Raw genomic sequence first — 27,061 nt, 5'->3', positions numbered from 1 at the left:
CCTTTTATGCTTTTGTAGCCAGGGCTTGTAAAGGGCCAGGAGGAAGGTAATGAAATAAAATATTGCACCTTTATTAAAAGGGGAGAGACTTTCCTGGTCTTCACACTGCAGACAGGCAGGAGACAATGGCGTTAACAAGAATATTTCAAAGACTTTCAAACATCTCAATTAACTTTGCAGTAAAACCTGTGAAATATTTGTATATGGGCTCCCCTTCACCAGGCCAGGGAAGATGGGTGGAGGAGGAGAGAAAAAAAAGTTTTCAAGCACTAGAGAGAAGTGGATGTAGTAAACCATTTGTTAATATAAAAAAGGCTCTGCTGTTAAAAAACAGAGAGCAGCGGCACAGACAGCACCTCGTGTTCCTGGCCCCGGGTCTAAAAATAACGATTTCTTGGCTCCCCCCCCCAGGATTATTACAAGTAATATTTACCTTTGTGCTAGTTCACATCTTGATACTGTTAAACACATGGCCACAGATGGTTTCCCATTTAGAGTAACAATATAGCTTGAGCGTTATGAAGCAAAACCCCATTGGTGAGCCAAAAAACACCCTGCTTTTAAAAATCTATTACTTCTAAATATTATATGTATTTTGTTTCAGCTCAGAGCAATTTCCTAGTTTACTCTTATTAAACCAAGAGGTGGCTGGACAGCAGTTCTTGATTTATGAAACACACACTAGATTCATTAAAACCTTTAAAGATTTAATACATTTTATCAAGGCCTTAAATCTGGGCAAGCATTTAAAAAATCTAATCCAGGGCATATTTCATCCCAGGTGCCCCTTTGCACTTATTTAAGAGCTGTAAAATTTGAATTGACAAATATTGCAGATATTTCATTCCTTATTTCTAAATGGTGCTGAATTCTTCTGACAGGTTTGTTATATATACCCTGGGAGATCTATCAAGTGTAAAGATCAAATTATTCTCCTTTATTGACATTTTATATGTCTTTTCTATATTTCTTAAGTCCCCTTCAACAATTATGGATGCTGAAGATTTAATATATTTTTGCATGGTCTGTCACTTTTCTTATTATTACTCCTCAGTCTGGCCAAACGTGCATCTGAATAGGAAACAGATTTTTTAAATCACCTACAGATTTGTCAAACCAGGAATAAGAGAGGCAAAGAATTTGTGACATGGTCTAACAGCCACTTCGCAGTTTGAGATTGACATTGGATTAGTGTCAGTCAGGTGGAGTTCAGGAGTTTTTGATTTCCAAAGAAACTTGCTGAAATCTTTCCCATGCAGAAAGAAAATTAAGGCAGGTAGAATAGAAATGTATCTGTCTCAGCCTCACTGTGGGACAAAGGCTTCTCCAGCACTGCCCCCCTGTCCAACTATCTAACTCCCCCCCATTGCTGCTAGCCCCTTTGCAGGGAAAAGGCCTCTTTAGTCTGCTCCTGCCCATACCTTCCTCCCTGACATTTTGAACCCCCTGTAGCCAAAGACCTGTCTAATGCTACTTCTCAGCATTATGGGTGGGTTTCAGTCACTTTCACCCACACCTAAAAAGAACAAACATTTTATCCAAAAGACAGCACCTCCAAGCTGCACAGCACCCCCTATAGTACCATCACGGGGGGGCAATCCAATAACTCTTCAGCATCTGGCTTTCCTTGGCCTCGACTGGCCAGCCCTCACTGTGTTGAGGTCACAGCCATGAGCTCTGACAGCAGGGCAGCTCCCAAAGTGGAGCAATGGCTCCAGGCCACGGAGTGCTAAAGAAATCTTTTGCACACTTGCATTTGTAGAAAACTATTCCTGTGTGTGAATGTAATTTACTAATTTGATGGAGCCAAGTGGCTACTGCTAGTTCTCCGACAGAAGTCCATGCTGTAGCGTATCACGTGGTGTGGGTAACAGATAAAGAAGGGAAGCGGCAGAGCCCTGGTTCCTTTCAGAAAGCTGAAAACTGTACATTTCAAGAGTTGCTTGCAGTGTTGTTGTTGCCATGTTGTAAGGAAAAAGCTTTTATTGGACCATCTTCTGCTGGTGAAAGAGACAAGCTTTCAGGCTACCTGAAGAAGAGCTCTGGCTAAGTAAGCTCCAAAGCTTGTCTCTCCCACCAACCGAAGTTGATCCAATAAAGGATATTACCTCACCCATCCTGACTCTGTATTTCAAGAGTGACTGTGTCCATCAACTTGCAGACACCTGGGATGCTAGCTGCTTCTGCAATGCCAACTATCAGCAGTACTGCATGCACTGAATTTCCCAGCACGGAATTGTGCTTGCAGCCAGTCAGCTGAGCGTGACTTTACCCGAGCTGGCTGCATATAGAGTTTTCAGCCAAGGCATTTACAAATGTTAATTCACAGACTTTCACTACAACCCCCATTTTGCAGATGCAGAAACTGAGGTGCAAAAAGGCTAAGGGTAAAATTTTCAAAAGCATGTAAGTCATAAGAACTGCCATGCTGGGTGACCGTGGTCTATCATGCCCAGTAGTCTGTCTCCAACAGTGGCCCGTACCAGTGCTTCAGGGATTGTACGGAACAGTGCAATTATGGAGTGATCCAGCCCTGTCTTCCATGCCTGGCTTCTGGCAGTCAGAGGTTTAGCGTCGCCTCGAGCATGGGATTGCATCCCTGACCATCTTTGCTAATAGCCACTGATGGACCTAATCTCTCATCTTCAACAGAGATTTAGGAGCCTATTGAAAGTCAATGACTTCAAGTCAAGACGAAATGACTTGTGCACGTTCATCTGGTAAGTCAGTGACAGAGCTGAGACTATAAATCATATACATATATATATAGACTATATGCTATAAGAAGCCTCGGTGTCAGAGCTGAGAACAGAACCCAGGACTCATGGGCCACAGGGGTGAGGCAGTTTTGGAAAGAGGCATAGGACCATGGCAAACTGATGGCCACATAACAAGTGAGCATCGGAGCCAGGAAAAGGGCCCAGAAGTCTGGGGCTACACAGTGGGTCAGTGTGGGAGCCAGGCCCAGGAATAGAACCCAGGAGTCCGCGGCTGCATGGTGGGTCAATGTGGGAGCCAGGAAAAAGACCCAGGAGTCTGGGGCTACACTGTGCGTCGGTGTGGGAGCCAGGCCCAGGAACGGGACCCAGGCATCCGGGGCTGCACGGTGGGTCGGTGTGGGAGCCAGGCCCAGGAACGGGACCCAGGCATCCGGGGCTGCACGGTGGGTCGGTGTGGGAGCCAGGCCCAGGAACGGGACCCAGGCATCCGGGGCTGCACGGTGGGTCGGTGTGGGAGCCAGGCACAGGAACAGGACCCAGGCGTCCGGGGCTGCACAGTGGGTCGGTGTGGGAGCCGGGCGCAGGAACAGGACCCAGGCGTCCGGGGCTGCACAGTGGGTCGGTGTGGGAGCCGGGGGCAGGAACGGGACCCAGGCATCCGGGGCTGCACGGTGGGTCGGTGTGGGAGCCAGGCACAGGAACAGGACCCAGGCGTCCGGGGCTGCACAGTGGGTCGGTGTGGGAGCCGGGCGCAGGAACAGGACCCAGGCGCCCGGGGCTGCACAGTGGGTCGGTGTGGGAGCCAGGTGCAGGAACGGGACCCAGGCGTCCGGGGCTGCACAGTGCGTCGGTGTGGGAGCCAGGAATAGGACCCAGGAGCCCGCTCCCCTTGGCACTGGCAGGCCGGCGCGGACCCCATGCACAAGCCAGGGCGTGAGTCTCTGGCTCCCCCTGGCGGAGCCGCCGCTGGAACTGCAGGGCTCGCGGGGCCGGGGGCGGCGCGCAGTGATGATGGTATCAGCGTCACCGCGGCGACACCCGGAAGTCGCTGCAGCAAGCGGTGAGTGCGGGAACCCTCCCTCCACGCCCCCGGCCTAGATCCCTGCCCCCGCTCCGCCGGGCCAGCCCCCTCCTTGCTCCCCGAGGGTTGTCCCTTCCCCCTCCTGCCCCCAGGGCCCGCCCACCCTGGGGATCCCGGCCCCCTCCCCCACAGGGCCAGCCCCCCTCCCAGGCTCCCACTCCTCCTTCGGGGACCCCTCTCCCCCGGGACCCCCTCCCCTTGATGGGTCCCTCCACACCAGGGCTGGACTCTCTCCAGCCCCCCCTCCCGCTGCCCCCAAGCCTGGGACCGGCGCCCCCCTTCTCCTCAGGGCTCACCCCCCCCCACTGCCCCTAAGCCTGGGACCGGCGCCCCCCTTCTCCTCAGGGCTCACCCCCCCCCCGCTGCCCCCAAACCTGGGACCGGCGCCCCCCTTCTCCTCAGGGCTCACCCCCCCCCCCCGCTGCCCCCAAACCTGGGACCGGTGCCCCCCTTCTCCTCAGGGCTCACCCCCCCCGCTGCCCCCAAGCGTGGGACCGGCACCCCCCTTCTCCTCAGGGCTCACCCCCCCCCCGCTGCCCCCAAACCTGGGACCGGCGCCCCCCTTCTCCTCAGGGCTCACCCCCCCCTCCGCTGCCCCCAAACCTGGGACCGGCGCCCCCCTTCTTCTCAGGGCTCACCCCCCCCTGCTGCCCCCAAACCTGGGACCGGCGCCCCCCTTCTTCTCAGGGCTCACCCCCCCCTCTGCTGCCCCCAAACCTGGGACCGGCGCCCCCCTTCTCCTCAGGGCTCACCCCCCCCTCCGCTGCCCCCAAACCTGGGACCGGTGCCCCCCTTCTCCTCAGGGCTCACCCCCCCCCTCCGCTGTCCCCAAACCTGGGACCGGCGCCCCCCTTCTCCTCAGGGCTCACCCCCCCCCTCCGCTGTCCCCAAACCTGGGACCGGCGCCCCCCTTCTCCTCAGGGCTCACCCCCCCTCCACTGCCCCCAAACCTGGGACCGGCGCCCCCCTTCTCCTCAGGGCTCACCCCCCCCCTCCGCTGTCCCCAAACCTGGGACCGGCGCCCCCTTTCTCCTCAGGGCTCACCCCCCCTCTGCCCCCAAACCTGGGACTGGCGCCCCCCTTCTCCTCAGGGCTCAGCCCCCGCGGGGTGAAGGCTCATTTAAGCACAGCTCCTCCTGGAGTTTGCTGTCTGAGGTTTCCCTTATGGCTGCTTCATCCCCAGGGGCAGGCAGGGGATGACCGTGGTTTATCCAGCCCCCCAGGTCAGGCAGACACCGCACGGGTGAAAAGACGGAGACAGGGTCCCTTCCCCAGCGTAATTTACAATCTAACCCAAGACCAGAGTCTGAGGAAACCAGCAGCAAAAGGGTGGGAAGGGTGCGGCTGGGGGAGGAGGGAAGGAGATGGCAGCAGCTTGGATTGGGTATTAGGATTCCTTTTAATGCCTGAGGGTACGAGCTACTTAATAGGCAAATACGTTTGGCCTTGTGTTTGTGGTTACGAATTATATCCCGTGTCTATAGCATGGCTCAAAGCCTTCCCCGGAAAAGGAAAGAGATGTGGTGTTTTTTGTATAACATCTAAGGATTTATGGTTCTAAGTAACCTTTCCTTAAGATCCTATGCGCTCCCATGTGCGCTCTTTCTGATATTTACAAATTGTAAATAATGGTTTGTTGGGAAATAACATGCAATGACCATTCTGTGGGCACAGGTCAAAGTTACAGTGGCAGAGCTGCACCTGCTGCTTTGTTGGGCAGCCTGTATAATTTGGTCAGGACTGCAAGAGGCCTCCCCTCCTGTGGAGGGGCATGTGTAACTCCTGGAGTTAATGTGCCCACATCACACAAACTGCGTCTGCCACTTGTGCATGTCGCTACTATAGCAAAACAGCTTTAAACTCCACGGAGACTGAGCCTGGAGGATAGGATATCTGCACTAATAATGTGAGGTGGAAGTTGCACTAGGCTCTTGGCTTTCTGGTTCCTTTAACTGTACCCCAAATGCACTGGTAGGCTATGTCTTAAAACTAATATTTTAGTAAATCTAAACACAGAGAGAGAGAGACAGAGCTGAGATGTTGTCCAGTGGCTAGAGCGGGAGAGTTGGAGTCAGGACTTCTGAGTTCAGTTCCCAGCTCTACTACAGGTTCACTCTGTGACAACGGGAATGTGAGTTCTCTGCCTCAGTTTCCCTGTTTATAAAATGGGAGTAAAACCTACCTCCTGGGAATACCTGAGGGGCTTAATTTTTGTGAAGCACTTTGAGATCCTCTGCTGGAAGTATAGTTATTATTCGATCTGGTGTTAGTAGTCGGCTAAGTACATTTAGTTAAATATTTCTCAGTTTGCCTCAATCTCTGATCTTATGTGCTCTACATTCCCTTTCCCTAGGCTGTGCTCTCAGGGATGGCCCAACTAGGTGCGATAGCGGCGCTGTCTGTTAGTTTTCTGGCTGCAGCTCTCTTCTCTGCAGTACACAAAATTGAAGAAGGACATATTGGTGTTTATTATAGGTAAGACATCCGTCTGGAATATTGTTTGGATTCACAGTATTTTGAAACCGCTACCCAATGGCTTCCCCATCAGACGCCAATATTCTGTCGAAGGGGGGTGGAATTGGGGAAAAACATAGTTTGTGGTCCCAGATTGGTAACAGAAGACACTCAAGCAGTCTTAGAAATTATCAGTAATTCCACTTTAGTATGAAATATCTTGTGACTCATCCTCCTTCACCTGGATGTAAAGTCTGAGTTTGAGCTTCTGTGTTTTCCCCAGAAGAGTTGATGACACCCCGTAACCCTGATATTGAAATAAGGACTGCAGCTCTCTGCTCTGCTTCAGGTGCTTGTGATGATATCAGCTGTGTTAGGCAAGAAACAGAAGTTCAATGTATGGTCTTGGCTGGCTGGCAGGTGAAGGAAGGACTGACTATGGAGTGAGTGATGTTGGTGAAAGGTGCAGACCTGACAGCCATGAGGATTTAAGTCCTCTGTTCATCCTCAGATAAGATAAAACATTGGCAGCATCAGCTTCCCTGCTCATACATGTGCTCTGACCTAAAGAGACCATCTCTATGTGCGAGAGAGAGTAATTCAGTCTCCATGGCTTATTCAACCTTTAGCACCACTGCTGAGCCTGCCAACTAGGGGGGTGATTAGTGACAAATGTAAGGGCATGTTTTTGTGATGTGGACAGCTGTCCACTGGGGACTGGATTGAGGGCCCTCTCACCAACTCATTCCACATAAGCTACTGAATAGCTGTTGGGTGATAACTTTTGATTACTATCAGCCTGGGCTGGATTTGAACCAGTGACCTGGAGGTGAAAGGTCCAAATCCCATGGCACTGATTTTCAACTATTTAGTCTTAGGGTATATTTATTCCGTCTCCATTTGTTTTCTGAGACTGACGGCCTCTCCAGCTGCTTTGGGTTATTTGTGTCATTAGGGTTCATTAATTGCTAAAGTCTTTCCTCATGTATTCATCATAACTTTGAAAAGGTTTTCAAATCCGCAATCATAATGCTGTGTGTCTGACTCTTAGCTAGCTCGTGACTTTTCATATCCTAACTGGCAATTGGATGTGGCTTGCGACAAAGCAAAACCAACCCCCCACAACCACAGAGAACAACTTTTCCTTTTCTTATCAGCGATGGGAAGAGCTTGTATGGTTTTAGTATTTGCTCATTATCTAAAGTGTCTTCAATATGCTCTGAATTCAGGGTACACAAACTGTATCAAGCACTTAAATTAAAGGAGAAAAGTGTCCAAGCACAGATGACAAATGCAGATATATTTGCAGATATCTGTCTGTGTTTGGAAGTGACAAGATGATGTCAGTTTATTTACCTTTTCAGTGCATCTAATCTTTAATGTTTCCGTGCCTTCCTATAGTCAAAGGATCTGCAGATGCTTGTGAATAAACTGTGTACCATTCTTCTCTTTGTTTCTTCTCCTGCAGAGGTGGCGCATTGCTGACTTCCACCAGTGGACCTGGCTTCCACCTTATGCTCCCCTTTATAACTTCCTACAAATCAGTGCAGGTATTTTTGCATTTGTCTTCTTACATTAGTGTTTTCCCACCAAGTTGGTCAGAGAATGCTGCATTTGGGACATCACAATCTTTTCCAGGGCAACAACCTGTGATGTTGCTGGCACAAGACTGGTGATGGCACTCTCAGAAACCTCCCAGAGGAGAATCTAGGCAGGAGAGGGAAATGCCCTTATGCTCAGTATGAACCTGATCCAATGTTCACTGAAGTCAGTGGGAGTTGGTCAGACTCTACTTGCACAAAGGGTGAAAATGGTCTATGTGCAGAGGGCCAATGCAAGGCATATGTACCACTTAAAGCCCTGTGGGTACATAAGGCTTGTGTAGGACCTCTGCATGGGGCCATTTTCCCCCAGAGCAGAAGGGAACATAGAGACCCTGTACTGTAAATGGTCTTTTGCATTACGTTCTCCCTTTTTGTAGTTCCTCCTACTCCAGCCTTGGTTAGATACAACAGACTGCTGCAAGGTTTGCATTACTGGAGTTGCCCCAGGCCTGCTCTGAATTTTCTGGGCTTTTTCCCCATGCTCTTTCTCTTGGGATGGTACATCTTTCTTTTCCCCAGTTTTTCTTTCAAGCAGGGGAATAAACATTCCAAAGTGGGGACTTAGAACCTGTCCAGTAAACTTGCAGGCTAGATAACTGACAAATGCTCTCAAAGAATTATGCAGTGATGCATTCTTTCTGTTGAGCAACCTTTGGACAAGTGGCTTTAAGGTTTATCCCTAGAGCTGACAAGCGCTGGACAGCAGATGGCGGAAGAATCAATAGAAGCAGATTTAGTTCTGGCTTTTGCAGTTCCCCAGGCTATTCCAGGACAAAGGGGTGATGTAATGAGGAACCTGAGAGGAGATACTCTGTAAGATGACAGGAAAGCTGCTGAAAAACAAAGGAACTACATAACTCTTGTACTGTAAGCAGGCTGGCTCTTAACTGAATCTTTGTTCTTTCTCTCTCTCTAGACTACATTGCAGACAGATGAGGTGAAAAATGTTCCTTGTGGTACCAGGTGAGATGTCGGACCATCATCTGGCACAGCAATCAAGTTACCCCAGTTTTTCTTCTTGGTTTCTCCCCATGCTGAATCATAGCTTGCAGTAGTTGAATGTACTTTGCCCTTTGTTCCTGTTAGCAGGCTGGTCAGGTGCCGCCCTGCCCTGCCCTGCCCCTGAACTGGATCCTATGTTTTCAGGAAGCTCCAACATACTTTAACATTTGTTGCCTTATTGTAGCTGCATGTTTGGGGTGTGTGTGTGTGTGTGTGTGTGTGTGTTTGTTCTTAGTAGGAAAACAATAACACTCTGCTCTTAGTGTTATACCACTTCAGAATAACATACAGTCAATAATGCGACTGTATAATAGTAACAACGAGCGAGAACTTCCTATAACTTGGCAGTTCTCTTAAAGTCCACTGATTTGATTCATCTCTGGCAAAAAAAAACCCAAAAACGACTTCTGCCGGCATAAACCAGGATGTAAGGTTCCCAGGAGCAGAAAGTCCATCAGGGTATAGGTTGTGGTGACTACAGCTTCCCTCTACTGAGAGCACACATTAGCTCATCACAGCCTGAAAATTGTGTTGTGCTGCCTGGGGCAGGGCCATGGACAGGGCAGGCAGGGAACATGCTGTTTCAGAGCCTCCGCTCTACAGCCTCAACTGATGGGGCTTCTGTGGTGTGTCAGGTAGACGCTGACTGTGGCTTCCCACTGTGGTACCCTGGGGAAGGGGGCAGTGCAAATACTCTGCCCTCTCCAGGGCATGAATGTCCTTATGGGTGTGACTGTTCTTGTCTCTAGGCTTGAGAGGGGAACTAAGTCTTCATGGCCTGATTCTTGGCCTACTTAAATTTCAAGTGAGGATAGACTGCATTACAATTGACTTCAGAGCCTTTTCCATGTTTAATCCTTTACTTAGCGCTTTCTGTCCATGGATCTAAAATCCTGAGCCTCACATGCTCTCTGTGAAGCAGGTTTTATCCTCACTTTGCCAGTGGGAAAATAGAGGCACAAAGAGGATAAGTGACTCGTGTGAGGTCACAAGAGAGTCAAAGAACTAAGGAAAGGATTCAGGAGTCCAGAGTCGTTTCCCCCCCACACACACACACTCTAACCACTAGACCTGCTCCTCCCAAACTAGAACCCATTGTTCCTAGCCTACACGTAGCTAAATCCAGAGTAAACTGGGCCATTGTTCTTGGGGTTTCCCCAAAACCATCCACTTGGATTTGCTGTAAGTGCAGGCCCACCACTGTGAACCACTGTTACCAAAGGTTGTGAAGTGTCCCTTTCAGTCCGCTAGAGGGTGTTGTCTCCATGACTGGTCCCTCCTGATGTTGTCTGTGACAGTTGCATGATCAGCCTCTAGCAAATTGTGAAATAAGAATTTGCTTTTATGAATGGGTTCAGATGCAGGACTGTGCTGCTGTGAGCTCTGTTCTCTGCCCCGCATCCTAGTCTCCTTTAAGTGCTGAATAATTATGGAGAAGCAGTGCCTTGTTCTAGAAGAGCCAGTACTGCATACATCTTACACCCACCCTGGACCCTGGGTGTATCCCTGAACAGCTTTATTTAGTTTGGAATGTTACACCCTCCTTTTCTTTGTCTCTTTCTTTCACAGTGGGGGAGTGATGATTTATTTTGACAGGATCGAAGTGGTGAATTTCCTGATCCAAGGTGCTGGTGAGTTATCTCTGCCAATGAGTCTGCGAGGCTACAGTATAAAGGACTGTCACATCTGAACGTTAGTATGGCTTTTGCCTTCTGAAAGCTCATTAGGTTCCTGCTAATGCAGCATGGGGTTGAGAAATCATTTCTGCTTGTGCAATGATTGATTTTGGAGGCCGGAAGAGCCACAGAAATTCAGCAATGTCCCCTTTAAAGCCCTCTGCTCTTTGGGCGTAAACACTTAACATTTAAAATTAAGTTTAAACTTAAGAGACAGAACCAGTTTTACTATTTTTTATATATTTCTCTGTGTTTTGTTATCACTTACATGTTCTTATTACTTACTACCACAGATATACTCATTTTTCTAGTACCTTTCATTGTAATATCTATAATGCCTATCAGATTATTATTATTTATATCATAGTAGCCCCTATGAATCCCAGTGGTGTTTTGCTAGGCACTGTCATGAAGAGCTAACAATCTAAATAGACTAAGGGTGGGAGAAGGGGTTCAGAATACCATCAGAGAATTGGCGTATGAGACACAGATTAAGAGATTTGAGCACCTTTCACTCGAAATACATCACAAACTGATGTATAGAGTCCCACTGAAATGAAGCCTCCTCTGGGGTGGAGTGCAGCAACCATCTAGCACATTGGAAAAGGGTGGATACATTGGCCAAGAACATCAGGGCAAACCTCTCTGCTTGTGAATACACTCGTGGGTCCACAAAAAATTCATGGAGAGTGGAACAGAACCAGACCATTTTAGGTCCCATTGATTAAAAGTAAATCCATGTACAGCTTTGGGCCTGGGGGCTTTCTCCTGCTCTGAGAGTCTCACAAATTGCTTTGTACATGCCCAAACTCACTAATCCACATATCATATTGTTCAGACACATAATCCGTGTCTCACTGCTTCTCAGCAAAGATTTAATAGCAGATGCTATAGAAAGGTCTGGTGTTACTAAGACTTCATTATGTTTACAAAGCATATGACAGAACATTGGTTAGTACATTATGAAGTATTAGCATCAGTAATTAAACCTTCCCTCTCAAAATAAATGAACAAAGTGCACTTCTGCAGTGCAGAGATCTTCTTTCCATTTTGGTCACTTGCTAGTGGGAAGGCTCCAGGCATTGGCAGTGAGTCACCCCCAGTGATTAGTGCAGATGTATCAAGCTCCCATTGCACGTATCCCAGGTAGAGCCCGACTCAAGACCACCGCCATCCTGGTCTAATGCAAATCTCTCTCCTTCTCACCAGTGTATGACATAGTGAAGAACTACACAGCAGACTATGACAAAGCACTCATCTTCAACAAGATTCATCATGAGCTGAACCAGTTCTGCAGTGTTCACACTCTTCAGGAGGTCTACATTGAGCTGTTTGGTGAGCCCCATCTCTGCCCTGTGTCACTGTAACCTTTACAGATGAATTGTCACATTCACCCGAACCTAACAACATCTAGAATCATAGAATATCAGGGTTGGAAGGGACCTCAGGAGGTCATCTAGTCCAACCCCCTGCTCAAAGCAGGACCAATCCCCAACTAAATCATCCCAGCCAGGGCTTTGTCAAGCCTGACCTTAAAAATATCTAAGGAAGGAGATTCCACCACCTCCCTAGGTAACGCATTCCAGTGTTTCACCACCCTCCTATTGAAAAAGTTTTTCCTAATATCCAACCTAAACCTCCCCCACTGCAACTTGAGACCATTACTCCTTGTTCTGTCATCTGCTACCACTGAGAACAGTCTAGATCCATCCTCTTTGGAACCCCCTTTCACGTAGTTGAAAGCAGCTATCAAATCCCCCGTCATTCTTCTCTTCCGCAGACTAAACAATCCCAGTTCCCTCAGCCTCTCCTCATAAGTCATGTGTTCCAGTCCCCTAATCATTTTTGTTGCCCTCCGCTGGACTCTTTCCAATTTTTCCACATCCTTCTTGTAGTGTGGGGCCCAAAACTGGACACAGTACTCCAGATGAGGCCTCACCAATGTCGAATAGAAGGGAACGATCACGTCCCTCGATCTGCTCGCTATGCCCCTACTTATACATCCCAAAATGCCATTGGCCTTCTTGGCAACAAGGGCACACTGTTGACTAATATCCAGTTTCTCGTCCACTGTAACCCCTAGGTCCTTTTCTGCAGAACTGCTGCCGAGCTATTCGGTCCCTAGTCTGTAGCGGTGCATGGGATTCTTCCGTCCTAAGTGCAGGGCTCTGCACTTGTCCTTGTTGAACCTCATCAGATTTCTTTTGGCCCAATCCTCTAATTTGTCTAGGGCCCTCTGTGTCCTATCCCTACCCTCCAGCGTATCTACCTCTCCTCCCTGTTTAGTGTCATCTGCAAACTTGCTGAGGGTGCAATTCACACCATCCTCCAGATCATTTATGAAGATATTGAACAAAACCAGCCCGAGGACCGACCCTTGGGGCACTTCACTTCATACCGGCTGCCAACTAGACATGGAGCCATTGATCACTACGCGTTGAGCCCGACAATCTAGCCAACTTTCTGTCCACCTTATAGTCCATTCATCCAGCCCATACTTCTTTAACTTGCTGGCAAGAATGCTGTGGGAGATCGTGTCAAAAGCTTTGCTAAAGTCAAGGAACAACACGTCCACCGCTTTCCCCTCATCCACAGAGCCAGTTATCTCGACACAGAAGGCAATTAGATTAGTCAGGCATGACTTGCCCTTGGTGAATCCATGCTGACTGTTCCTGATCACTTTCCTCTCCTCGAAGTGCTTCAGAATGGATTCCTTGAGGACCTGCTCCATGATTTTTCCAGGGACTGTGGTGAGGCTGACTGGCCTGTAATTCCCAGGATCCTCCTCCTTCCCTTTTTTAAAGATGGGCACTACATTAGCCTTTTTCTACTGTTGCTTCAGCAAGGTTTTCTGCTGCTACCACACAAAATCTAGTAGTAAACAATCAGAGCCTCCTTTAGGCCCCTCTCCATAACTGATAGGGTTCAGAGGAGATCACTCCAGTAGCTGTTCCGTTCGTGACCAGGGTTGGTTCAGTTTAATTAGTTATAGTTACACGTGCCTCTGGAGCCAGAAGTATAAGGAATGTGTAACTATAATTAAACTGAACCAACCCTGGTCACAAACAGAACAGCTGATTGTCCTAGCTAAGGTGTGGAAGCTTCATCAGGTAGATGGCTCTGTTTAGCTAACCCTTGCAAAATAGTCATGAGAAATTTACTGGCCCAATCATAAAAAATATAAACGAGAGCTTAGTCGCCTATCAAGAAATGTTACTCATTCAGGGCAAGTAAAATGCTGTATGGGGAGCTTATATCTCGGTTCTACTAAAGCAGCTATTACCATACTACCTAGGCATGCCATGTGGGTGTTCGAGAACAGGGGAATCTCTCAGGACTGGACAGATTATCCTCCATTCTAGACTGCAGGTCATCTTAAAACTAGACTGTACAGAGACTAGGAGAACCTGTTACAGGAGGGTGTCCTGACAGTAGAGGGACAAACAAAATGTCTTAATTGACTGTTACCCTTTATAAATTCTTTTGTTGTTCTCAGGATTAATTTTTCTTTTGAAATTGTGAGAATGTCTTTACAATACTTATCTCAAGCCGGATCCCAGGCTCACTGTGTGACATTTGCACAAACACCCTGCAGGTTCCTCCTTGAGACTTCCTGATCTATTCTTCCTATCGGAATGTGTGATGGTTACTAATCATTAACTACTGTATCAGAACTGCACTTTTTAAGGGACTAAGAGATCCCTGTTCTGACAGCGCACTGCTACAAAATATATCATTGGGACTCGCTTCTACAGAGAAACAGGAGGGGAATTATCAGAAAATATATTAATTCTTCACCCATAGATGTCTCCAGATGACATCAGCAGCTGCTGCTGACAGTTGCTAAAAAGAGACTAAAGTAAACTGATTTACATTGAAGGAAGGGTCTGTATACATTTATATGCACTCCTTCATGATTGTTTCTGTCTGAGCAGGATGCTTTATGGCTGAGGAGTTAGAAATGAGGTGCAGCCCACTGAATACAGACCTATGTCACCATTCCCTGCCTCCACATCTGGAGGCAGGTGCAGGAAACTGATAACAGCTGTTTCCTAAACTCCTGCCTGAACTGTGTTTTGAATGTGAATTCCAGACACCTGAACTGGGACAAAGCTAATAACTGAGGGAGTGAGCCTGGATCACTTTCAGGGCTGTTAATTTTTTATTTTCCTGTTGCATTTCTCAGCAGGCCCCAATGGAACATACAACTTTCACTGGAGCTTTCATTGAAGCAGGGCTTTGAATTCTTTAGTTCCTTTTGAAATTCCCCAGCTACACTAAAGTTAATTCCTACCCACTGAGCCAAGTGGATTTGCTGATGAAAATGTGTCCAACCTATTAAACTAACAAATGTGACCTTTCACCTTCCTGCCTTTTCCTCGTTCTGTCTCTTGCTGGCACACATTCAGCCTGGGTAGATCAAGGCCTGGCTAGGCCAGGTTTTAAATTACCAGGACCGCTCCAGGACCTGTTTGGAATGATAGCGTTGGGGGACATTGGTTAGAATAGCTCAGAATTTACTTGCACACACACCATGCTTGTGGACATTTCCTTGAGTACTCACTGGAGCCTTGTGCCATCCCTGAGTTCCTCTAACAGAGAGACTCTTAGAAGAAACCCAGAAATAGACACTAGGGAGGATCCAGATCCCCTGTTGCTGGAGGACCCCTGACACTACACGAAACTTGCCAAGCTGTGTACATCCACCTGATCTCGTAACATGACACCTGCTCAGTGCTCGGAGAAAGATGAAAGTTCCTTGAGGTCCCTGCTGATATGATATCCTGGGATAATATTCCTTCCCTGGTTCTGAATTTGGCAGTCAGAGGCGCCCTGTGCATCTGAGTGGTAGGCACAGTGGATAAGGATCCAGTCCCAGTTATCCCTTGAGATACTGCCAGTTGACTGAGTAATTGTCCATTTATTCCCAGTAATGTGGATTCTGAGAGTACCTCCGGGGTCCATAAATCCCAAAGGTATATTACTGGAGCTGTGGAAGGTTGCAGGAGTTTGTAAATACCCTTCTTTTGTAGATATTGGTGGTGCAAGTTCACCATCAAGACAGACCACCCGTCCACTATTCGTCCTCCCCACCTCACCCCAATTACGGTATTTTGGTTTCACCGCCAGCTTTGTCTGGTCTTGCATCTTGTTTGTGATACCATCTTGTTTTGCTTGTTTTCAGCCTGAAATTTTAAATCAAACCTGATTTACTCAAAGGCTTCAGGGCCTGGCTCAAGACTGGGGTTTTGTTAGGGAAAAAAAAAAGTGCACACACGCACACAGGTGTGTCTTGATTTCCCCTATGGGATATGTAGCCTCTGTGTATCTAACCTCAACTTGTGTTTCATTTCCAGGAATGCTAAATCAAAGCCTATCCTGAATAACTCCACAGATGATCTGAGAGCCAAGTGCCTTGTGTGTTCTTTAACCATGTCTCACTCTTTTGATACCAGATCAGATTGATGAAAATCTTAAACTGGCTTTGCAGCAGGACCTGACCACCATGGCCCCTGGACTCATTATACAGGTAATCAGGGTCACACCTGGGCTGTACAAAGTGCTGATCACGGGGAGGACAATCCCATCTGGTACAGAAATGCTTACGAGATTGGGTGTGCAGTGCTGGGCAGGGATGGAGAGCTGTAAGTCATTTCTAGAAAACTGCTCTACCAACTAGACTCCATGTTGAGTTCCTTGAGGCAACTAATTATCTTTGGCCCAATTTTAAGTCCCACAGTTTTGTTGCCAGTGTTTTGGTTTCTCGTGGCATGTTAGCTGTTTGTCTACCTTCCTCCTATTCACTGTCTTTCCAGGCAGTCCGCGTTACGAAGCCAAACATTCCAGAAACAATTCGGAGGAATTATGAACTCATGTAAGTGCCTGGGACTCTCACCTTTGTGTTACCAAAGTGAATTTGTCATCCAGACTAATATGTTTTCATAGTATGCTGTGATTTCAGTGCCCTCTGCTAGACACACTCGTTTACCCTCATGCTGGCTCATTGCCATGGGCGGGAGGCCCAAGTGATGGGAATGGCATCATGCAAGCACGCCTCTGCCGATGGGAAGGTTTTTCTGTATTTTGTGTGCGCACAGGCATTTGAGTGGCAAAAGTGGTTCATTTGTGGGCCCCGTTGACCTTGACACTATGCCTTCACGGGCCTCTTGGTGAGTGTGCACAAATGGCAGGGTGGATAATCCATAATCCTGCTCTTTGAATGGCGGTGAAGAAATTGTTGATACAACAGGGTGAAGACTTCACAAAGCTTTGAAATAACTTGTTTTAATAATACTTGACGACATGATCCTGTTGTTTCAACACTTTCTAAGCCAGCAGCCTGTCTTGCACTGACCATTCAGAAACACACAGGTTCTCTCAGCACTTTGCCACCAAAGAGAGAGTAATCAAGAAAGGTCTTCCTTTCTCCCCAAATCCTCTCCCAAGCCTGTGTCCCTACCCCAGAAGTCCAGGTAGCTTGTGTTTTATGCGGCCACAATATGGGGATTCCTTATTTTTACAATAAGCCCGTTTTTATCTCCTCTGTCACTACAAATACAGCACGGTGTGTGGTGTACTTTGGAGAGTGGCTAGGTCCTCAGGCCTGACTTCTGCTCCCTGAGCTGTTTTTGAAATGGTTGAAATTTTAGGAGAAAACATGAGGGTGATGTTTTCAAAAGAGAATGTTCTTTAATTTCACTTCGTTCTTAGAAGGCAGTAGGACAGTGGGGGTGAGAGAGATACGGAGCCATTTTACTAAATAAAAAAAAGTAGCATTTAATCCTGCACGTACACCTCCCAAAGCTATTTTCTTACAAATGGGAAAGTTTCCAAAATTTCCAAGTGAGAAAGGGAAAACTTATAGCTATGGCTATGTTGAAGGCTAAGGTTTTTTATATAGCTTCACTTCCTGCTTTGTGTTCCTAATTTAATAATTTGATACCTCCACTAACAGTAAATTTATAGGTGTGTATCCGAATAATTAGTGCTTATATCCTCTATCAACTGCCCTCCACTGGAGGGTGATCTGCTCACTGGAGCAGGTCTGATTCACCCAGCAGAGGGCAGCAGTACACATCACATACTGGGTGATCGTGCAAAATAGCACCTTTACTTGTTGTGGGGGAGTAGAGGACTTTTTATTTATTGGGTCAGAAAAATGGAGTGGGTGTTTGTCTATGAAATTAGCGAGGTAGAGTGTGAGTGTATGCATTGTTCTGTCCACAACCTGCCCCCGCAAATGCACTCTAGAGAGAGAATCTACCCAGTGTCATGCAAGCGGGTTGCAGTGGGACAAGCATGGAAGGCGTGGCTGTCACCTAGGGAGGATGGCTGCACTTTCGAGAACTCAGATCCTGTGTGGTCGCTGCAGTTCTACATCTGGCTTGTTCTGGCTCACTAGGGAGAGCGAGAAGACGAAGCTGCTGATTGCGGCTCAGAAGCAGAAGGTCGTGGAGAAGGAAGCAGAGACGGAGAGGAAGAAGGCCCTGATTGGTCTGTATATGCATCTCCCATACATGTGGCTGGTTGAGAAACTTTCCAGGCGTGGGTGGGTGGCTAACCCAAACACCTCTCTGGAAGTACACGCAGCACATGTGCCTCTGCTGGGTCTTGTGCGAGCAGCAGCGTAGTCCGATGGTGGCTTGAAGAGATTTTAAATAAGACGACTATAAACAAGATTAACACTGGTGGTTTATGTGAAGTGGGAAGAGGCAGGGACTGACGTCTGGGGAGGGTGAGAGAAGCTCTAGCACATCTCTAGTCTAGCTGGTTCTGTCCAGAGTCTGTTAACAGCAAGCACAGTGACAACTGCACCACTGAATGTGTGAACCGAGGGATTCGTTGTAAATGTCTCTAATCAAAATACAGAATTTTACAGTAAATGTGCAGTCACAGGTTCTTGTGACTAAGTCTGTTTAAAAATGAGTTCCCCCTCATTTGGGCTGCTGCCAGGAGTTCTTTGAACAGCTCTGTATCTTGTAGATATGAAAATGCAGAGTGTTCTCTTTCTGCTTGGTACCCATCTCTTGCTCAGGTAAAGCCTCCGCAAAGCTCTGGGCTTCTCAGATGGTTTCCCTGTGCTTGCTTTGACTACAAACATCCCTGGATGTGATGCTGTACCTCTTGGGGGCTGAAAGTGCCTGTATAGGGTATGTCCACACTGCAGTCCAAGGTGTGTGCGCCGCATGTGTGAACATACCTAAGATAGCTTTACTCTAGCTAACTGGGGTATCAATAGCAGTGAAGCCATGGCAGCATAGGCTGCAGCACGGGCTAGCTGCCCAAGTACGTACCTTGGCTCCCTGGTGGCTTCACTGATATTGGTACCTGAGCTAGCTAGATCAAAGCTAGCTCATATGGGTCTACACCTGCTGCAGTTGTACCTTCAGTTGCAGTGTAGATCTGCCCCATAAGGATTGGGTTTGCCAGAGGGAGTATAAGGGGGTGTGTGGCTGAGATTGCTTCTGTGGGAAAGGAGCTCGGGTCATAACTCTTTGGGCATCGAGATGTTTCCTTTACCACTGCAGAGGCAGAAAAAATTGCCCAAGTGGCTGAAATAACGTACGGACAGAAGGTGATGGAAAAGGAAACGGAGAAGAAAATTTCAGAGATTGAAGGTGAGCAACAACCTTTCCAATAAACAAATTCCTTTGTGCTTCTTCTCGAAAGATTTCAAAAGCACATCACAGCTATTTTAGTTAGTCCTCACGATGCTGCTATGAGGTGGGGCAGTATTATCCCTATTTCTTTTATGGGTAAACTGAGGCACATAGAGCCTGTGAGTTGACCAAAGTCTAACCACAACATGGCTGAGCCCCCATGTGAAAGTATAGAGGCCTTTCATATTGAACCCCTGTGTATGGTTGATGCAATTACCTTTCACGTGAACCTCGAAATGCATTGCAACTTTCAAAACTTATTTGTCTGCGTGCTCAGATTCTTCCCTTCATTTCCATCTGCATTTCACACTGGAGCGCTTGGAGGGACTAGGTCTGTTGGGAGAGTAGGACGTGTTCACTCTGGCAAATGTACCAAAGCTGGAGAGCCCCAAACAAACTCCGAGACGCTTGTCGCTGCAGCACGGGAGGCAGGCAGTGTGATTATCAACAGTATTGTAGGAGCCAGCACTGCAGACTCCCACTCTCCCAAAGGGACACACCTAAGAACCAGGCAGAGCATCTTCCAGAAACAGAATATCCTAGAACTTCATTAGGAAATCCTCTCAGGGTCTGGTCCTGCCGTGCCATTCCATTTCAGACACCCACAGTGTTCCATGGAAATTTACATCTGCCCCTCTTTCTTCAGAATTTTTCTAAAATGTGGACACCTGTCAGGAGTTTTTGGTAAATGTAGCTCTAGATCTTTGGTCTAGTCAAAAGGGGAAAAAAAAAAAAGTGGCCAAACCCATCTCACCAGTTTATCCAGTTCTGAGATAAGCAGAGGCCTGCCTTGCAGCTTTCAAGATCCAAAGATCAAGGTGGTGTGTTTTAGAGAGGTTTCAGAGTAGCAGCCATGTTAGTCTGTATCCGCAAAAAGAAAAGGAGGACTTGTGGCACCTTAGAGACTAGCAAATTTATTTGAGCATAAGCTTTCGTGAGCTCCAGCTCACTTCATTGGATGCATTCAGTGAAAAATACAGTGGGGAGATTTATATGCACAGAGAACATGAAACAATGGGTGTTACCATACACACTGTAAGGAGAGTGATCAGGTAAGGTGAGCTATTACTGGGGGGGGGGGGGGGGGGGGCGGCGGCGACGACCTTTTGTAGTGATAATCAAAGTGGGTCATTTCCAGCAGTTGACAAGAACGTCTGAGGAAAGTGTGTGTGTGTGTGGGGGGAATAAACTATTTCCCCATGTTTATTCCTCCCCCCCCCCCCCCCCCCCCCCCCCCCCCCCCCCCGGCTTTCCTCAGACGTTCTTGTCAACTGCTGGAAATGGCCCCCCTTGATTATCACTACAAAACGTTTCCCCGCCCCACCCCGCTCTCCTGCTGGTAATAGCTCACCTTACCTGATCGCTCTCCTTACAGTGTGGATGGTAACACCCTTTGTTTCATGTTCTCTGTGTATATAAATCCCCCCACTGTATTTTCCACTGAATGCATCCGATGAAGTGAGCTGTAGCTCACAAAAGCTTATGTTCAAATAAATTTGTTAGTCTCTAAGGTGCCACAAGTCCTCCTTTTCTTTTTGTCTTAGAGAGGTGATGGTGTGTGTGTGGGAGGGGGAGAGGAGGAATCTCCCTAGGCTAAACAAGTGAGTGTTTCTCTTTCAGCATTATCAGCAGTAAACAAGCCCTATATTCTGTCTTCTCCTGTCATGGATTCCTGCGTTATTCACACCCATCTGGAATTGCTGTTTGCTTCCTTTAGGGGCCAATATTGACTAGGGGCAGGAATGGAAGCATTTCCTTGCCAATTATCTCTCTCAAATAATTTTTCTTTTCCAAGTTGATGGTTCTGAGTGCTTTATAGGAGCTTGAGCTCTTAACTGAGAGGGCTTTTCCCCGTGCAGTGCCTTGTGTCAGGCAAATTCCAGGACAAGAAAAGGGCTCTGCCTCTCTGGCTCAGAGCTGCAAGGCCCTATTTCCAATTATGTTCATTATAGGCCCTGTCAAGTTTTTACAGAAGCCCACTGAGGAGCCAATTAGAGTTTTACAGATCAGCAGCTTCTCATTAAGAAGTTCCCAGCAGAACTACAATAGTTTTTATTTCTTATGAATACATGTCACCAGGTGCCAGGCCTTCACTCCAGCTCCATACCAGGCAGCAGCCCGTGCGTCCTGCAGACAGGGAATTTTTGCCCTGCCTCCGCCCTTCCAGCTGCTCTGACTGAGTCGGCAGAGTGTTCTCATTAGTTGGCCAAATGGAGCGAAGCCTCAATTCACAACCTTCCAGCTGCTGGTATTGTTTTTAAATGTGGACGTTCTCCCTATTAGTGGAGATAAAGGAATGGTTTATCCAGTTGTTTGCTTTGAAACAGCTTGAATAGGATCCCAGTGCACTCTGACAAGCCTGGATTGGGGAGTGTTATTGCTCACTGAGTTGGGTGCCCTAAAACAGCCTGTGAATATCCAGGGAACAAAGTGGACCAAACAGATAAGTCTGGCTTTACAGACTGTGCCAGTGTAACATTAGTGTTCATTAAATATGGTTAACCACAAAAAGTCTGGGTAAAGGAAGAATGCAATAGGCAGTGGGGAAGTGTTGGTTTCTTTAGATGACCTTTATAAAATGTTTAATCTTGTATCCCTGCCTGATACTGACGGAAGATGGTTCTCTACGACTTGAGCACTCAACATCTTGCAGGATCAAACCCTTTGTTTGCCCAGCTCTTGAAATCCTGGAAAAAGCTAAGCTAAGAGCCCATCCAGGGGCCTGAGTTTAAGGGTTAAAGATCCCCTGACCCTTACACAAGTATTGGGATGTTAGCCGCAGTGTCCTGGCCAAATTCCAGTTTGGGTTATTACATTCGCTACCTAAAATTCCCCCTGTGGTTTCAGTTTGATGGGGTGTTCTTTATGTCCTGTCCAGATGTGGTGTGTAGGATTGCTAGCTGCCATGCTTTTCCCCAAGAGATGACTGCGTTTTGGAGGAGGGTGAAGAGATTAGCCATTTGCCTCTCTTGCAGGGGAAGCATTGGTGTATAATCATCCCATTACATTTCAGGTGTGGGGAGAGACTGTAGCTTCTGGCCCTATTTCTTCCCCCATGGCCCAGGTGTACCACCCACAGTTCGGTAGTGGTGCGGATACCCTGGCAGTGTGTGGATGCTACTGTGAATACAAAGATGGGTCCAAATGTGGAGCACAATGTTTAACAAGTTACAGCAGCTGCATGCTCTCTTGTGTTTAAATGGCTGCCATGGTTTTCCTTACAGATGGTGCATTCCTTGCTAGGGAGAAGGCAAAAGCTGACGCCGAATGCTATACTGCCATGAAGATAGCAGAAGCTAACAAGGTATTTATTTGTCCCGTTGTGCTAGGCACTGTACAAACAGAACAAGAAGATGGTCCATGTGCTGAAGAGCTGATAGTTTAAAAGAGGAAAGAAGAAAAAAGCCAGCTGTGATAATGACTCCCTGCTACATGTACAAAATGAATGTAGTTATTGAAAATCAGGCCAGACTGATGGGGGCACTGTTTGAACAGTGTTTACATTAGTATTTTGGTGGCGTTCGCTCTGGAGGAGAGTTAATCATTAGACTAGAATGGCACTTTGTCCACATAACGCACAGTCAACCTGTGGAACTCCTTAGCAGAGGATGTTGTGAAGGTCAAGACTATAACAGGGTTCAAAAAAGAACTAGATAAATTCATGGAGGATAGTTCCATCAATGGCTATTAGCCAGGATGGGCAGGAACGGTGTCCCTAGCCTCTGTTTGCCAGAAACTGGGAATGAGCGACAGGAGATGGATAACTTGATGATTACTTGTTCTGTTCATTCCCTCTGGGGCACCTGGCCCATCGGAAGACGGGATACTGGGCTAGATCGACCTTTGGTCTGACCCAACATGGCTGTTCTTACGTTCTGTAAATATGAGTCTGTCCAGAGGAAGCCTAAATGTGCTGGCTTATGCTCTATGGAGGTCGCTCTGTTAAATGCTTCTGAGACCAAGGTTCCCTCTCTAGAGAGAGCTGGAGCTGCAGCACTTGGATGTGAGGTTAGCTCTGCTACAGGCAGAAAGTTTTAACTAATGCTCTGTGTGCCGCCTGGCAAACTTCTTGCACAAATGGAGCAGGCCTCTAGAGGATGCTTATTATGAGAGGATGTGATTACAGGCCAGATCAGAATCATGCTGCTCTTATCCATGGAGGTCATCAATCTAGCAGAGCCATGAACCTGCTGGGGAGCAGCAAGCGGGAGAAGGAGAAATCGAATGGACAAACTCTCGGGTGTAGAGTTAGGGGGATCACTGCCAACAGCAGATACCGGAAGGGAACACTGTGTTTGCTGATGTTTCTTTAAATAGGAAAAAGATTTGTATTCATGTTTTCGGGTGTCTGCCAGGTACACTAGTGCTCTGGAGAAATGGATCCCTATGTGATCACAACAAAAGCTTGTTAGTCAGTAAATCTGGACGGCTGCTGATGTTCTGTTTTCTCTTCATGCAGCTAAAACTAACTCCTGAGTACTTGCAGCTGATGAAATACAAAGCTATTGCATCAAACAGCAAAATCTATTTTGGCAAAGATATTCCCAACATGTTCATGGACCACACGGGGAGCAAGCCTGCAGAGGGACTGGTGGAAGAGATGAGAGGAGAGAATTGGGCTCCTGCCGCTGAGGATGTGTGAAACCTGTTTATAACACCTAATGACCGTGCAAAATTTCTATTTATTTTTTAACAAATGAAACAAACCGAGAAGTTGGTTTCCCCTTTTGATTTTTTTCACTGTTCTGTGCTGAAGCAGATGAGCCAAATTTAACCCTCTCAACCTTTTTTCTAGAAATCGGGTTAGACACAAATACTTTGATAGTCACAGGCCCTTTTTTGGTTACTTCTCAACAGCCAGGTTCAGCTCTGCACCGTATCTTGACTCCTCCCTTTTGGAGGCCTGGTTATTCTGGAGCGAGGGAGAATCCTGCAAATTTCCAGCAGGATGATTTGTTGGGTGGTTAGGTTGATTAAATGAAAGTTTAAGTTCTGTGTGAGCATTTATAGCAATGGTAATAGGAGAGGCAATGCCCTTCTTTGCTGCTGGAAGCTGTCCTTTCTTTTGCTGGAGATTTCCAGTACATTTTTTTGAGCTAGGATTTTTGTACACTACATATCCCAGCTTAAGCAAGGCAGCACGGATGTGATGGCAGGACTTGTTAATTTCCCATGTCCTGAGATCAGTGTTTTCGCATTGTCCATATTTTGTAGAGGGATAAGGAGGTTCTATATTCTGTAATTCTCTTTCTAGAAAATCATCTGTAGAAGTGGTGCGACCAGTCAAGGTTGAGGTGCTCTGGTGGGGGCAGTGTGAGCGTACCCTGTTCCTGTTCTCTGGCTAAATGGGACATCAGTTTCCCAGGATGCCAATATATGGTACCTTTCACCAACAGCAAATTGACTTTTAGGAAAAGTAGCTTACAAAAACGATGAATCACTCAGACCCCCGTCTTGCAAACACTTTTGCAGGTGAGTGACTGTGCTCAAGTGAATGGTCTCATTGACCTATCATTTCCATAAGTGTTCGTAGGATTGGGGCCTACATTTGAAATAGCCCAGCATGGTTCAGTGGCTGCCATACATTATCAGGAAGAGAATGTTCAGACAAGTTGAAGTGAATGGCTAATTTAGACCTTCTGTAGGCATTTTGATTAATGTTTAGCAGGGGCATACAAAACACAGCATTGTATAGTCGCAGGGAGAGACAGGTGCCCCGTTGTCTTTAGACAATTCAGAGAGAACAATTTCTCCTTCTCTCCCTCCAGAATGATGCTGTAATACATGTGGTCCATTAAGGTGTGATTTGATTTGTTTTTAAGTCTTCAGGTATGCAGCTGGGAAGAGTCCATAGATTGTTTTATGATGCATTTTTTATATATATATATATAGTATGCAGAATCAACTGGGGGAAAATAAAGGGCTTAGCATAATTCAGGGCAGGAGAGAACATCTGTTCCCCCCAGGCCATTTCCTCCCACTTGGCAGGAAAGCCTGTTTATTAATCACTGTTTTATTTTGCAACCTTCACACAGATACATGGTGGCTCCAGCCTAAGTGCAAACACAGTTGTCCGTGGCCAGCTTATTTCATTTATAATCTGTTGTTCCATAGAGCTGCCACATGCAACCATTGGTATTAGCGTACTAAACTCATCAGAGCGCTCAACCTGTCTGGGTGTTTTTGTAACACCACCGCCCCCGGCAGATAGAAACGTGATGAATTTCTACTGCCTCCTATATTTTTCGCATTCGTTTTCTTTAATATTGTCACAGCTTGAATGACGACTACTTTGCCTGTACTTGAAAATGTAAAATGAAAGCTGCCATCAGTTACCGCATGAAAAAACTGATAACTCTATTTGCGGTATAAGAAAAGTCTTTATCTCTTTCTATGTATTTTTTTTACTTACTGGAAAACCTGAGGTTTATACCATAAATTCAGATTCCAGACCGATGTACTACATTAGACAATGCTGCAATAGAAAAATTAGATCACTACCCCAGCTCTCACATAACTAGCATTTGCAAATCGGCTTCTGCATAGAGAACAGGAAGAGCAGAACTTTTCTTTTTGGGGTGGGGTGGGGTTGAGGTTTATACCGAGGGCGGTCTCACTCGTTCAGGATTGTTTCACACTCATGGTGAAGATTTGCATCTAGTAACTAATGCGTCGTTTTTAATCAAACATTTTTTACTGGGGAAAAAAAAAAGCCAAAGTGTGTTGAACCTTCTTATATGACTTTCATGTGAACCTGTGTGGAATAAATAGGGCTTTTTTTTTTACTATAAAAGAATGAGGAAAAAACACAGAAAAAGAAGTAGCCAATATTAGTACAATGTTAATTTAAAACACAATCTTACAGCCTAATTATTCCACCTGGTTAACAACTTAAGGTGTGTCTACACTGCAGCTGCCAGCATGCGCAGCCCAGCTAGGCAGACTCGTGCTAGCCCGGCTTGAGCTAGTGCACCAAAAATGGCAGTGTGGACATTGTAGCTGGTCAACACTGTTACTTTTAGCCGAGTTAGCATGAGTCTGTCTGCCCGGGCTGGGAGGCTCGCCGCCTGCTGCAGTGTAGACATGCCATTAGTTACTGCAGTTTGTGAGATGATAAAGTGAAGTCTTAGCATAATTGGGGGGTTTTACCATCATTTAGTTAGAGCAAAGCTGACACCATGACTTTCTCTACCAGACTGAATCCACTGTTGGCATCTGACACAGTTTCTTCATTATTTTATACATTTAACCTCTTTTGCCTTCTAGAGTAAATTTGCTACTATATTTGACTCTTTATTCCATCTCTTCCTTGTGAGCGTAGTGACAGGATGTCAGCTGGGTCTTTCTTTCTTTCTTGCATGCAAATTTGCAATGAGCATCTGAATGTTTAAAACCACTTGTTTAATGAAGGGTCTATAAGGGGGATGTGAATGGTGATGTTTGGGAATCCCTGATTGAGGCATGAAAATAACTGCACTGGCAGAGTCTGTTCTGACCTGTGCAAGCGTTGGAAGTGATGTTTTGGAATAAAAAAGCTGTTTTATTTTACTATTTGTTATGACTGAATAAAAGGTTTTTCACTTGTAGCTGTAATATTTTTTCAAGCATGAATGAGCTTGAAACATGTTAGCGTGTACCTGGCCAAGGAGTGGGAGGGGAACGAGATCTACTCTAGTCCCTTAGCTTCACTGTGGCCGTTCAGACAGCTGTGTGCAGAGCAGAAATGTATATACTGGGAGCATGCTGCTGTTACCAATGTGCAGAGTGAATGGACTTGGAGTATAATTATTGGATGCCAGTGACAAATTTCTAGGGTATGGAAGAGTTTGAGGGGAATAATTTTGTTCGTTCACATGCTTGTTTT

The 27,061-nt window shown here is 46.7% G+C and overlaps 1 protein-coding gene across 4 annotated transcripts; it reads left to right on the top strand.

The window, feature by feature from the left end:
* The first annotated feature begins 3,683 nt into the window (after positions 1–3,683).
* Positions 3,684–26,783, top strand: ERLIN2 (ER lipid raft associated 2). 4 transcript variants are annotated; one of them, XM_037886262.1, is made up of 12 exons: positions 3,684–3,780; positions 6,155–6,276; positions 7,724–7,805; positions 8,776–8,822; positions 10,431–10,492; positions 11,747–11,872; positions 15,994–16,067; positions 16,354–16,412; positions 17,940–18,031; positions 19,066–19,155; positions 22,422–22,501; positions 23,657–26,783. In XM_037886262.1, the coding sequence occupies exons 2-12, from the start codon at positions 6,170–6,172 to the stop codon at positions 23,837–23,839; spliced, it is 1,002 nt and encodes a 333-aa protein (XP_037742190.1). In that variant the 5' UTR covers positions 3,684–3,780; positions 6,155–6,169; the 3' UTR covers positions 23,840–26,783. The 4 variants fall into 4 exon arrangements, with proteins under 4 accessions (XP_037742190.1, XP_037742192.1, XP_043392226.1 ...); XM_037886263.2 differs by lacking the exon at positions 3,684–3,780 and adding an exon at positions 5,108–5,130; XM_037886264.1 differs by lacking the exon at positions 11,747–11,872.
* The last annotated feature ends 278 nt before the right edge of the window (positions 26,784–27,061 follow it).

This window comes from Chelonia mydas, chromosome 26 (genome assembly GCF_015237465.2).
Source record: "Chelonia mydas isolate rCheMyd1 chromosome 26, rCheMyd1.pri.v2, whole genome shotgun sequence".
NCBI classification, from domain to species: Eukaryota; Metazoa; Chordata; order Testudines; family Cheloniidae; genus Chelonia; species Chelonia mydas.
The sequence above is the reverse complement of the archived record's forward strand: the minus strand, read 5'-3'. Positions and strand labels throughout refer to the sequence as shown.

Excerpts from the sequence above, each read along its gene's own strand:
- ERLIN2 (XM_037886262.1), top strand. The coding sequence starts at position 6,170 with ATGGCCCAACTAGGTGCGATAGCGGCGCTGTCTGTTAGTTTTCTGGCT. Across the intron at positions 16,068-16,353 it reads CCCCTGGACTCATTATACAG|GCAGTCCGCGTTACGAAGCC; the intron begins GTAATCAGGGTC and ends CTGTCTTTCCAG. Across the intron at positions 22,502-23,656 it reads AGATAGCAGAAGCTAACAAG|CTAAAACTAACTCCTGAGTA; the intron begins GTATTTATTTGT and ends CTCTTCATGCAG.